The 12,690-nt window shown below is 39.0% G+C and overlaps 1 protein-coding gene across 3 annotated transcripts in view; it reads right to left on the bottom strand.

The window, feature by feature from the left end:
- plxnb2b (plexin b2b) overlaps nucleotides 1–12,690 on the bottom strand; it is a 133,135-nt gene that overhangs the window by 40,216 nt on the left and 80,229 nt on the right. For all 3 annotated transcript variants that reach the window (XM_017434762.3, XM_017434766.3, XM_017434763.3), the window contains exons 3-6: nucleotides 3,141–4,273; nucleotides 2,760–2,948; nucleotides 2,503–2,628; nucleotides 528–628 (exon numbers count right to left, since the gene is read on the bottom strand). In XM_017434762.3, coding sequence (XP_017290251.1) covers nucleotides 528–628; nucleotides 2,503–2,628; nucleotides 2,760–2,948; nucleotides 3,141–4,271 — 1,547 coding nt within the window. In that variant the 5' untranslated portion in view covers nucleotides 4,272–4,273. The remainder of the gene's footprint in view (nucleotides 1–527; nucleotides 629–2,502; nucleotides 2,629–2,759; nucleotides 2,949–3,140; nucleotides 4,274–12,690) is intronic.

Genomic DNA, 12,690 nt, shown 5'->3' with positions numbered 1-12,690 from the left:
TTTATAGGTTACAGGGTGAATAGAAAATGTAATGGTAAATAAATTAACAACATTTTATTACTATTCTAATATGAAATGTTCTTTAATAAAGTACAACTAACTTTTTAACTAACTAACTAACTAAGCAGGTGCAATTTTTCTGCTTCCGACCCCGTTCCCAATCCTGTCCCTGTAAAACATGATGCATTCAGTCCTTTCTAGTCTCCAGACCTTGATAAATATAGGCTGATGAGAGTAAATTGCAGTCTGGCTTCACTGCATGAAGCTGACAAACAGCTTTAATTCCTTATGCCTTCATGGACAACAAAAGATGGAATATAAACACCAAGGGGTACTAAAAGTGTCTGCAATATAACACTGAACAAATACCCCACTGTGTTTTACAGATGGAATTGCATTTGTAGGTGCTTGTGATAGTCTGTTGCTGGGCATATACGTTGGTAAGTGCATGCATGAGTGTTGGTGGATGTGTGTGTGTGTGTGTGTGTGTGTGTGTGTGTGTGTGTGTGTGTGTGTATGATCCTCACCTGCCCTCCAGGACGCACCAGCCACAGTAAGGATCCCTCAGTGCCACGCATGATTGGCAGTCTGTCTTTTGGAGGCAAGTCTGCACTGGCACCTTGATGATCTTGAGAATTACAAAATGGAATATGATCAAACAGTGCACCTTAGGGGAGACACTGTACAAAACAGGAGGCGTTTGAAATACAGCTAGAAATGTCTCCAGGTTTGTAGGAGGTGTGCAAAGCAAGGAGTAAAACAAGGTTTGTAAGAGCACATGGTCATGTTCAATTACTGAAACAATTTACTCAGTGCAAATAGTAAATACTTGCTGTATTGAGTGGTGCAATATAGGTACCTATAATTACCTCATGAGCACTTCTAATAGATGTTACTTTAGGCTGTCTGTATTCTTCAAACTAACTGCTTGTATGATTGCCTAATTACATCTGAAACCCAACAAACAGCTTGTGTGTTTGGATATGGAAAAAGTAGCCAAGGTTCTCGCTCAATTTGTTATACATCCTATTCATCTTTTTTTAAGCCAAACTTGATACAAATATTTAACACTTTGAATGCCTTCCAGGAGAGGCAGTCTAAAAATATTCCCAATATATTTAAATGCTTTCACATCTTGCCTGTCTGTAAGAGAGTTGGCATTTAACTCTGTTTTTCACTGAGCCTGGCAGAGCTATGGACACTTTCTACTTCCAACGCAGTTAAACATCATGTCATTTAAACCAGTTCTGTTCCAGTACAAGCCACCCTTTACCCCTGATTTGTTTTTGCTGTTAGACTCGTCCAAAACGGTTGAGTAAAGTGAAATGAAATCTTACTTCAGCTTCATCAGCCAGCAAACGCTGGTGTTTTAAAAATAGGAGGGATGGAGATGTATTACATTTGTAACCTTAGTTGTGTGTCAACCTTGGACAAAATTAAATTGCTGCTAAGAGTTCATGCAACTGTAATGTTCAATTATGTAATATGAAGTACTATGAATAAAAATGCATTACTGTCGAGAGTAATAATCTAAATAATATAATATCTTCACAAAAAATACAATGATGCATTTATCCGTCTAGTGGTTCATGAGATATTTCGCTAACAGACAGACAGCATTAACTCTGATATTTATTGGGAAAGTTTTGGTTAAACAAACAGAACTTTCACAACAAGTTAGCTCTTAAAGAATAACTTCAGGATGACTGATAATCCCAATTTTAGCTTAATAACTGTTAAATTGACTGATTTATATACAATTTTGCGTTTGCTTAGGTCAGTTTGCTGTGGAAGCCATCTTGAATTGAACTGACCCAAAAGGTAATAAATCATACATTTTTTAAAAATATAAGCCATAAATAATAAAGTCAAGGAAATATTCATTAAATTGCAGCCAATTTTACAGGCAATGTGGCAATTTTACATTTTTTCTGAGATCTTTAGGCAAGATTATTAAGGGTTCATAGGGGCTGGTCAGAAATCTTGTGCATAAGCAGAACAAATTTTTAAAGCATTTATTTACAGAAGTCATACATTAGTTAAAAAGCATATTCAACTGTAACAAGGACACAAGAAACTATATAAACTTTTGCTTTTTCATTAATAAAGCCAATATCTTTAAATGGCCATTTTAATCACCATGTAATCTGTTTTATTTAAATGGGCATTGCAAAGGAAAGACACTGCACTGTAGTGAACTTTGAGAACTGTCATAAAGCAAAAAAAACTCCACCAAAACGTCTGCTTGCTTTGTTACCTGAATCAGCACGATATATTAGACAAGTAGTGTCCAATCCTGGTCCGGGAGGGCCACTGTCCTGCATGTTTTATGTATTTCTCTGACGTGACACACCTACTTTGAATTACTGAGTGATTAACAGGCTTCTGCAGAACTTGAAGACCTGCTGAAGAGCAGGGAAACAACTAAAACATGCAGGATAGTGGCCCTCCAGAACCAGGATTGGACACCACTGAGTTACACCAAAGCCAGAAGAAACACACCTTTTTTTCTGTGGTAATATAGAGGTTGTTGTTAGCGAGGTCAAATAAAAGGTTCTTGTTGACCTTCCCCCCATATGTGTCACCAGGAGCCTTGCCGTACTCATCTGCCTTTGTGTTCAGGTGTACCTAGACAAATAAAGGCACAACACTGTTAGGCATGAGGTTTATTATTAACCTCACACCATTTCCCTCAGGCAAGAGTTCATAGGAAGGGAAAAAATGGAAAGAAAAGGCAACAGATAAACACACAATTGCACCTTGAAGACCTCTCCCTGGTTGTTGCCCAGAAAGGCAATGGTGTGATCATTTTCCACAGCAACAGCCACAGAGGTCAGAAGGCTGGATGTGCTCCACACGGCATCTGCCTTTAAGGCAAATCTTGGCTTGCTCGCCAGAGGAGAGGGGAGAAATTCTGCCCCACATTTGTAGTTTTCTAACATGTCCTTCTGCAAAAAAGAAAAGATTGCATATTATGATGATTACGGGATCTTTTTTATCCTTTAATTTGAAGCAACTCGTAGTGTAAAACTCAGACTACATGCTTCAAAATATTTGACTCTTGAAGTGTGCTGTTGATACAGTAGTCTTTTTTTCAGATCATTTTTTTTCTCCTTGCAATCTCATGAAGTCACACTTACCGCAATTGTTGATGTGCAAAAATTTTCTGTTTTGGTTGTTGAGTAGGGGATATCCACTGCAGGAAATCCTGAAATCTTCCCAGAGTCACTGTAACAAGCGGTGATGATATCTACCAGCCTCTCGTTGATAGAGTTTAGGGGGTACATGCAGAGACCAGATTTATTTTCATCCTCATCTGAACTGGCCACCATAAATAGGACTTTACTCCACGAGACTACATTCCCGTATATCCCTGATTCAGTCATGGCCCGAGCCAGTTCTTTGCCTGGTGAAGCCACAAAAGCAGCTTGGACTTTGTTGTACTGGTTATCTGGTCCGCAGTTTAACTGGAGCTCAGTGTGGGAATAGTAATTTGTATCGTTGTAACAAAGACGGGACACAAACGTTAGGTTTTTGATATCCGTGCCATCAAGTGTCCGAGAAAAAAGGAAATAAACAAAACCATCCTCTCTGAAGGCATACCGGAAGACATGCTTGTACCTTGGAGCAAATGGTGTTGTCTGTACTGTCGAAGTCTCAATGATGTTCTCAAACACGACCCATTCCTTGTGGTCCTGAAGGATCCGTGTGCTGATGAGTTTTGTACTGTCCAGTTCTCCATAGCCCTTCCCGACCAGAAACACGTCAAAGGTGTGTCCATCTTTTTTGCATGTAGACATTACTCCAACCACATTAACATTATCCTCAATGCTGGCAACATAAGTCCTCTCTCCATTACTGTCACTGTAATACAGCTGCTGCTCCACGTTTGAAAGGTTGAGGAGGGAGCAAATGCCTCGGTAGCGACTGCCACAGACGATAAGGGTGCCATTGGATTGGTGGATTAGCAGAAGCTTGTTGAGGTTTTTCATGGGCTTTGTGTTCTGGCAGGCTGAAGCTGGAGGTGTGCAAGTACGGGCATCTTCTTTGGGGCCTGTGTCCGCACGGGCCTGAAGGTTGAGGTTAGGCCCAAGCTGAAAGATTGTATTGACTGCTCCCAGGTAAATGCGGCCCGTCTGTGGGTCCTGGACCACATTGTTAATGAGGGTCTCAGAGCTGAACTCCGGAAAAGGAATGTTGCGATTCTCCTCCTGGGCTTGCAATTTGGACTGGCACAAAAGGAAGAGGAGGAGGGAGACCCAGCTTGCCATCTCTGTTGGGAACAGAAAAAAAAATGGAGGCACTTTATTATTACAGAAGTTAAATGAACATATAAGTGCACATTACTTGTCAAAAACAGCAGGCTTCAATTGTAGGTGTACGGTTAATAAAAAACATACACATCAATACATATGCTCCCAATAATTTATGCAAAGTTAAGAACCAGATAACACACACTTAGAAACAGTTATAAAATGTGGAACACAATTTTTTTTATGGTCACACTGAGTTATAGCTTGCTTTTATAGAGATGTAGAGACTCTATGGAATATAAACACAATTAAATGCACACATTTCCAGGCAATTGCTAGGGATATTTATAATGTTGCATGGGGATTTAAACATAAAATATGCCAGGACAACATTAGGAGATTTGTTTCCAGAGTTTCTGCTAAACTAAGTCATTGTTTCAGTTCCTTTTATCAGACAGACTTTAATGTAAAATTATTACATAGTTATAAACAAACGTATCTACAGCACGAGCAAAACTAAACGGTTTGAACTTGGTCTTTTAATTTAAAAGACTTCAAGATATTTATAGAGCTTGGTTTATTGGGGTATAACCATTTAAGATCTGCCCCAAGCTACCAGTGTGCAGTGTAGGTGTTTGAGTATGACTCAAATCTGTGCTCCAGTTATATAAAGGCCATGTTATTTTAGATTTAATTGACATAATATCAGAAAGGATTGCTGGGGAGAAAATAAAATCACTCTGTGTAGGGGTGAGGAAAGATTGGGGCCAAGAGTGAGATCTCAAACCACAACACAGTGAAAGCCTATTCAAAAGGGATGGATCCAAGCCAGTTTGATTGAGACTTTGCCCCACCTCAGAATAAAGAAAACACCTTCAAAAACAAAGTGCTCAGGAAGTACACTGTTTTGTCTCAGGAAACATGATCACGCAATGTCTTTGTGGAGTACAGACAGCATCGTGTACCGGCAAACAGCAGGTGCCTGAGGAGACTTCGCTCACTGCTGTTTGCCCAAGCTGTGGTAAATATGGAACTGCAGGTGGTTTTGCAGCAGCTATTGCCCACACAACAAATGTGCATCTATATTTGAATGGGGGCTTTGAGCTTCCACACTCTTGGTAGTGCCCTGTTTTTCATTTCACCATGTCAGTCAAGTTAACAGGCACATTTTATCAAACGTGAGCCCCCTGATGAAACATGCAAAAGCGGTGTTTTATTGCTTTAACCTGCTGCTGCTCACCGGACTAAGTGGGAGAGCCATTGATTAGGTATTTGCCTGAAAGGGGGGGGCCATGTTAATTCCACCGGAAACGCTTATTTGCATTTAAGTGCCCGCCAATCGATTTTATGTACGTTTCTTCCCATTTACAGCCTCAATCCTCCTTCCCACCTTAGCCAATTTCACTGCATAAATGTATCATGCCCTTTTCAATTCGCAGCCTTAAATATTTCCATTAAAATTGAAATGGTGCAATAAAGTCCCTGTCTGTGCTGATTCAGGATAGAAATGTGTGCAGCTGGTTTTTACAGCTTTAATTAAGAAGGAGGGGCAGGAGGTGTTCTGTCAAGATTTAACAGACTTTTCTTGAGGTTACGTGAACGCTGCAGAGTGGATAAATTAAAGGAAATACGTGCACAAAAACTTCAGCTTCAAAGTGACAAAACTTCAATTTCAAAGGCATTTCTACTAGCAATTATAAGCCTGTCTCAGCTTGAAAGCCTTACACAATAACTTTATTGTTTCGAGTTTTCAAGGAGGTAGCACAAAAACAAACAAAAAAACTCCACAAGCTGCAAAACATCCTTGCAGCCATAAAATGGTGGTGAAATAAGCAAATAGAGCCACCTGGTCCCAAAGAAAACAAAGAAAATATATCAGACAGCAAAATATTTACAGACAGATGGAAAAATGATCACATAATTAAACAAATGACTGAGACAGCCTTGGTGAGTATGGATTTAGGACAGACTTGGCAGTAGGTTTTAGCCATTTTAATGCACACTGATCTTCCACAATCAGTTGGTCTTTAAGGTATTTTAGCTCGACATGTGTTGTTAGTTTGGCACCACAAGACCTTAAATTTTGTTTATGAAAGCACCTGGCAGCTCTCCAAATTAACAAAATATCCCAAAAATAAACAGCTTCCTTTAATGCCACTTCATACTTTTCTATAGGCCATTTATAGGAAAGAGCATTATGCCAAAACACACTAAACGATTTGGTTAATATATATTTTTTCCAATCCATTTGCATGAGACTAATCATACAAAAGGTGGGTTATGTCAATGGAACAAAAACGCTGACAAAAATGATGATAAATTTCATTGATTTTCAATGAAACAAACTGTGACAATTCAGCTTTCTTAGACTGGGGGCATTTTGTAATATTCACTGCAGTCTCAAAATACTCTATCATGGGATTAAGGAGCCCCTAGTACCCATTCATATAATTTCATGATCAGCTCTCATACGGAAATAAATTATCCAAGTTTCTCCTCAATGTTGGATATCTGGTCAGTGAAAATTAATGTCAGTATCTTGTGGTAAAAAAAAAGCATGATCCCTCTAAGGATGACTCTTTCACGCAATCACTTTCTATGCTCTTTTTTTTTTTTTTGGTTTTGTTTGATTTACAACTGAACACTGGAGTTACAGAGATATCAAAGATCAGAAGAGAAACAGGCTTTTTGAGTAAGGGTGACCCAGGTGTACCCCCCCCAACCAGCCCGCCTCGCTTTCTTCGATATATCTGAAATCTGCTGTGAGGAAACATGGGGGCACATCATCCAACACATGGCTATCCTAAATAAATAAAAAGCTGCTAAATTTAGACGGTACAGCCCACATCAGCCTTCAGCTAATGAAGCCCCAAATGGCCTGGAATAAATATAATGAAACATCATGTGCAAATGAAGCTGGCACGTACAAAACATGTGATCCTGTAATAAAAACATAAAACTGTAGAATGCAAAAAGCCTGACTCTGGTGTTCAACTGACCATAATGTGGGTGTCTGTTCCTGTTTATCTTCAAATTTTAGCCACATTTATTATATTTAACTAAGTATTTATTACCCAACAACTTTCTGGCTCATGTCTCTGTGTGTGTTTGTGTTCATTTGTCTGTCATGTAAACAAAATAGCTGAAGAACCACTAGATGGATTTTAATGAAACTTTTAGAAAGTCATTATCGGATGTACATCTACTACTGATTAACTTTTGAAGTCAACCCATTTTCAAGGCGGCTGCCACAGCTAATTGACCTTAGCAAACACAAAAATGTCTATAACTCTGTCAATTTTACAACTACTGAGCTACAATTTGATGTGGTAGAGGATGAGATTCAATCCCAACGTATGCTGAGAACTAACTTAATGCACTAAAACCAGTTTTTAAAACGTTGCCTCCAAGTACTGGAGTCAAATCAGTTTTTTCTTTTGGCCAAATATATCATGAACCACTGGCCAACTTTTAATTAAGCTTACAGAAAGTAACCCTTTGGTGCAAATCTACAAATGATTAATGCTTGGAGTCTGCTAAATTCAATCAATGTGGTTTTTCTTTTAGCAAAATATCTCATGAACCACAGGGCAGATTTTAATTAAATTATTCAGAAAGTAATCGTTGGACACACATATACAACTGATTTCTGGAGTCAAATCAACTCAAGATGGCCATCACACCTAATCAATCTTAGCAAACAATAAAATATATAACTACTACTTATCATAAGATGATGAGTTTATTTTTCAAATCATTATTGGTTGAATCGTAACTAAATCCAACCCTCCTCCTTTCTAGGTTATGAACATAAGCCTGCACCCTCGAATATGACTAAATATTGAATCAACGTTTGTGAATAAATAGTCATTAAGCCATGAACCTGATTAAAAATTTGTTTCCTCTTTCATTCAGCTTTTCTGTTCTTCATTTTTTAAATTTATCTATGCGAGACCCAATAAGGTTCGGTAATTACAATCTATAAAATTTTTCATTTCATATGGATATATTAGACTTCTTCTGGTAAAGTAAAACTACAGTTGATTGAAAACCAGCCCCAAACTCACTAAAGTTGAAAGTACTTGCAGTCTGGAGGAATTTACCTGTTAAAAATGCTTTTGACGGGAGGAAATAAAACTAAGAATACAACACAAATCTTACTTTGTCATGTTAGATAAAGCATGATAATAATTGCATTAATGCTGTATAATATTTACAGCTCTCTAAAACTTTATTTTATTTATTTTGATAATCTTGTGAATGATCTCCATTTTTCCTCACAGTATTGCCGTGGAAGCTAATGGGTAACCAACACACAATGAAGTTTATTAGCTAGGTTACACAGAGTTCAAGCTAATGCCATTTAACACAACTTTTCTTTCAACTAAAGCTCATCTTCATAAAGGTTATAATACTCAGCTTTTGTGCTGACTTTCATTCACTTCCTCTCAGACACAAATGAACTTAAACATCCTGATCAGTATTTAAAATGAATTTTTGAGAACTTCTGTTTTATTGCAGGACAGAAGCCTGCAGGACCAACTAAACCTTATAAACAGGGTGTCCAAAATTCCTATTTTGTTAGTCTTTCAGATACTCTGTGTGCTATGGTGCACCAGCTGTGGCAATATTTGATGCAAAGAGAGTTAGGAAAAAGTGACGACACATACTGAAGTCCCATTTTAGGGTTAGTTTTTTTGTTTTGTTTTGTTTTGTTTTTTTGTTGCACACTAACTTGCTCATTGGTGTATGTTAGACATGACAACTACTAGAACATTAAGCCAAAAAGCCAGCACATCCAGGCACAAAGACACAACCAAAGCTACTGAGATGTAACAAGAATAACAGGAACACAGCTAGACAGGAAAAAACACCCATCTTTAGTCTGTGAAGAAACACCACCAAGGGTTGAAAAATAAAAATATGTAACAATACACAGAAAAGAATAATATGAGAAGAAACAGGAACAATGTGAAAATACAGGGAAAAAAAACTTAACTATGAAAGTTTATTTAAAAGTTTAATTAAAAGCATAAAAATGAGAATTCAATAACATGAAGTTAAAAGCCAATTTTGAGATAACTAAATAGCTCATTTTTACATTGTCCTGAACTGAATCCTGACCTAAATGGAGTTCTGGCCGACACTCCAGGTTGAGGGCAGTGATAAACAAGTACAGTGGCTTACAACCTTTCCAACATAAGCTTCGACAAAATAGTATATATGTTGTGCATTACAATGCAATACGTAGGGGCTTGAACTGATTCAAAATAAGAAAAGGTGTATTTTGAATTGTTGCTTAAAGCATAAATCCTAAAACACAACCACAACTGACCAACAGTTGAGTGAAAACCATTTTTTTGTCCTTCATAAAGCAAGACATAACATGCTGATACGTACAGAAAAGGGCTTAAGAGTAAATAGGAAAAAAAGGAATTACACCTTAATATTCTACAAAGTGCCACTGGGCTAAAAATACATCAAAATGACATTGAGATGGTTTATAGATGCCTAGCCTATAATTGTGCTATATTTGGTCTTTAGGTGAAATTTTTGAAGATGTCTACACCTAATTTGATATTGAAAAGAAGCCTTTATTTTGGCCAAAAGTGGCAATAATAAAAAAGTGACCTATTAACGTGTCAAACTTGGATCTTTGGCTTCAGGAAGATTTTGAATCCTACTGAGCAAATCAGCTACACTCTCAGCTTGTCACTATAACTAACAGATCGTTTCTGTTTGAGTTGCAATTTGTAATTCACGCCAAGTAGCTGTCTTCTTTTTTATAAATACCCACCAAGGTATTGTCTTTTTTCAGCACTCAACTGGAAAAACTGCTGCTCATCAAGACGACTATAAACCTAGTAAATTCAACTGAAGGCAACATAACTTTTTTTTGATTTTGAAGAAATTTCACTTCCCACCCAAGAAACTTTTTCAATTTTAACTGAAAATAGATTGACCAAAACATTTTTAATAACATCAATGTTGTAACCACAAGATAGGTGACTGAAAGCAGACAGTATAAGTTATTGGACGCTCAATCAAGGCTTATAATTGGTGCTGAAATTCCGGTTTGTGCTCTTCTGCATTTCTGCATGGTTTACAGCACTGCGTGACGTACATATTTCCAGCTATTTTTGTATTTTAAAAATTAGATTACAAGAACTAAACTGCTTAGGTTAAATGTGGTCTAAATTTAACTTGGAGATATTCTGGGCTAAATGTGGGCTACAATTAGACCTTCAGCTGAAATTGTGTCTGCAGCTCAATGGGAGGCAGCAAACTTAATCTGCAGAAAACTGATTACTTGAGGTGATTAAAATGTGTGCATGAATGATTTGATTTGGGAAAGAGTTGTGCAATGTCTGCCTTAAGTTACCATTTTCAGTTGGAGAGAAAATAAATCTTAAAAGGACTCAGATTTGCATGTACCAACGGATGGCAATGTCTTTGTTGGCTCGCCAAGAGCTGAACACACTCACACACCTTTTGTTTGCATGTATACAACAATCTCTTAGCCACTCGCCACAAGCTAGGACAAGTCAAGACTGGAGAAGCTGCTCTCAGCAGAGGAAAATGACAGATAATTTAAAACTCGCAGGTGTGCACACAAACGCAGCTTCAAACGAGCTTTGCACCACATGTGCACACACAACGATACAGGCACCGGCTCAGCCTGAAGTGCTGACGAGGTAATCCCGTTCCGACTGCACAGAGACACTCCTCTCCTCAAACTGCCATGCTGAGTTTTTTTTGTTTTGTTTTGTTTTTTTAAATAAAAACTCAGGGGCGCTGAAACACAGCATGACAGTCTGCATGCCCAACGGACAATCCTCTCCCCAGGAGGAAACATGCAAACGTGGCTACAAGAGGGAACCAAAGATCAGACAAGGAGAGGAAAACGTGCGTGTGTTAAAATTAGATCACATACACACGAACAGTCCCACAACTGCTGACCTGGCAAATTTAAAACCAACATGAGTGCTCTTCGTGCTCATTAAACAGATACAAAAAGAAAACTGATATAATAAATAAATAACAGACACCCTACGCTGAAAACATAATAGGATCTCACCCCATATTGTGATAATTCATATTCAGCACTTTCTTCACTGGAGAGCTGGCTTCGGCAGATGCCAACTCTGACACTGATGTGCAGGGTATCTTCACAGTGAAACTGCCTTCCCTGACGTGCAATGAGAAAAGTGAGCTGCGATTAAATTACTGGCCTGTCCCCAGAGGCTTCATCTCAGGGAGGAAAGGGGTGGATGGGGAGGTCAGCGAGGGGTTAGATAGCACTTTATTGTCCACTAAAGATTAATGCTCTAAAAGACACCTTACTGTTTCTTTTACAATATGTAGGATTCTGAAACAGCCTGATGGACTGAGTACAAGTACATAATTACCTGGGTCTAGAGCTATAACAAGAAACTGGCCATTAAGTGTGGGTCTTTGTCTTTTACTTCACTACCGCCATCAAGGGAAGGGTGGGCAGAGTAGGAGGCATTGTTAGAGAGGAAGGGCAGTATGGAGAACACTACTTTATCTCCATGTCTTCCATCCACCTTCTTTTTTTTTTTTTTGGGTCCTATTCGTAGAGTGAGATTGTTTTACAAGTTGCAAAGAGAGGCTGGTGTGACGATGACAATCCAATTTCCATATGAACAATTACCCTGCCGTCAGGGCTGGCAGTTCATTTATTTCAATTTGACTGACTGGGAGAAGCTCTCTCACCAAAGCATCCAGCAAGGCCATTGTATTCAGGACACCAGGCGCAGGCGGGGGGGAATTGATGGGCTCGGTCCATTTCAGTGGGATCCAGCTGCTCTGGCCTAAATATGCTAACATCTTTTAAGTTGGCCCGTGCTCCTCTTTTGGACGGTGTCCCAATTCTCATGTGTATTTGCTTGTTTGTCTCATAATGCGTCTACATGCGCAGGTCCCTCTTGTGTGCTGTATGTTTGTCTGCTGTGATGTATGACCATGAGTCAAGAGGTGTGAGGGTAACACGAGCGTGCATACGTGCCGTTCATTTAGGCACAGCACTTTTCCTCATTAGGACTGATAGACTGTTTGTGTGCCTGTTTACTGCTCCGTCACCATTTTTTAAGGCTCCTGCTATCTCCCCTCTGCCAGCTGGACACTTGAGCAGCAAGAGCACAAAACCACAGGCTCAGACACACAATCTACTTGAAGGGAGCACACATTTAAATCTGCTTGTCGGCGCTGATACATCCCCCCCACACACACACATACAGACAAACCCAGTCCTCGACTTTTCTGCCTCAGTCCTTTCTCAGCAGTCTCCTGTAATCTCTCTATCTCTGTTTGTCTCTCAAACAAACACACAAATGCAACCTCTTTTCTGTCTGGGCAGCAGCAGCTTGGGCTAATCTCCCATTGCTAACAACCTGCCCACCCACCCCACCCCACC

The sequence above is a fragment of the Kryptolebias marmoratus genome, linkage group LG11, assembly GCF_001649575.2.
Source record: "Kryptolebias marmoratus isolate JLee-2015 linkage group LG11, ASM164957v2, whole genome shotgun sequence".
NCBI lineage: Eukaryota > Metazoa > Chordata > Actinopteri > Cyprinodontiformes > Rivulidae > Kryptolebias > Kryptolebias marmoratus.
The sequence above is the reverse complement of the archived record's forward strand: the minus strand, read 5'-3'. Positions and strand labels throughout refer to the sequence as shown.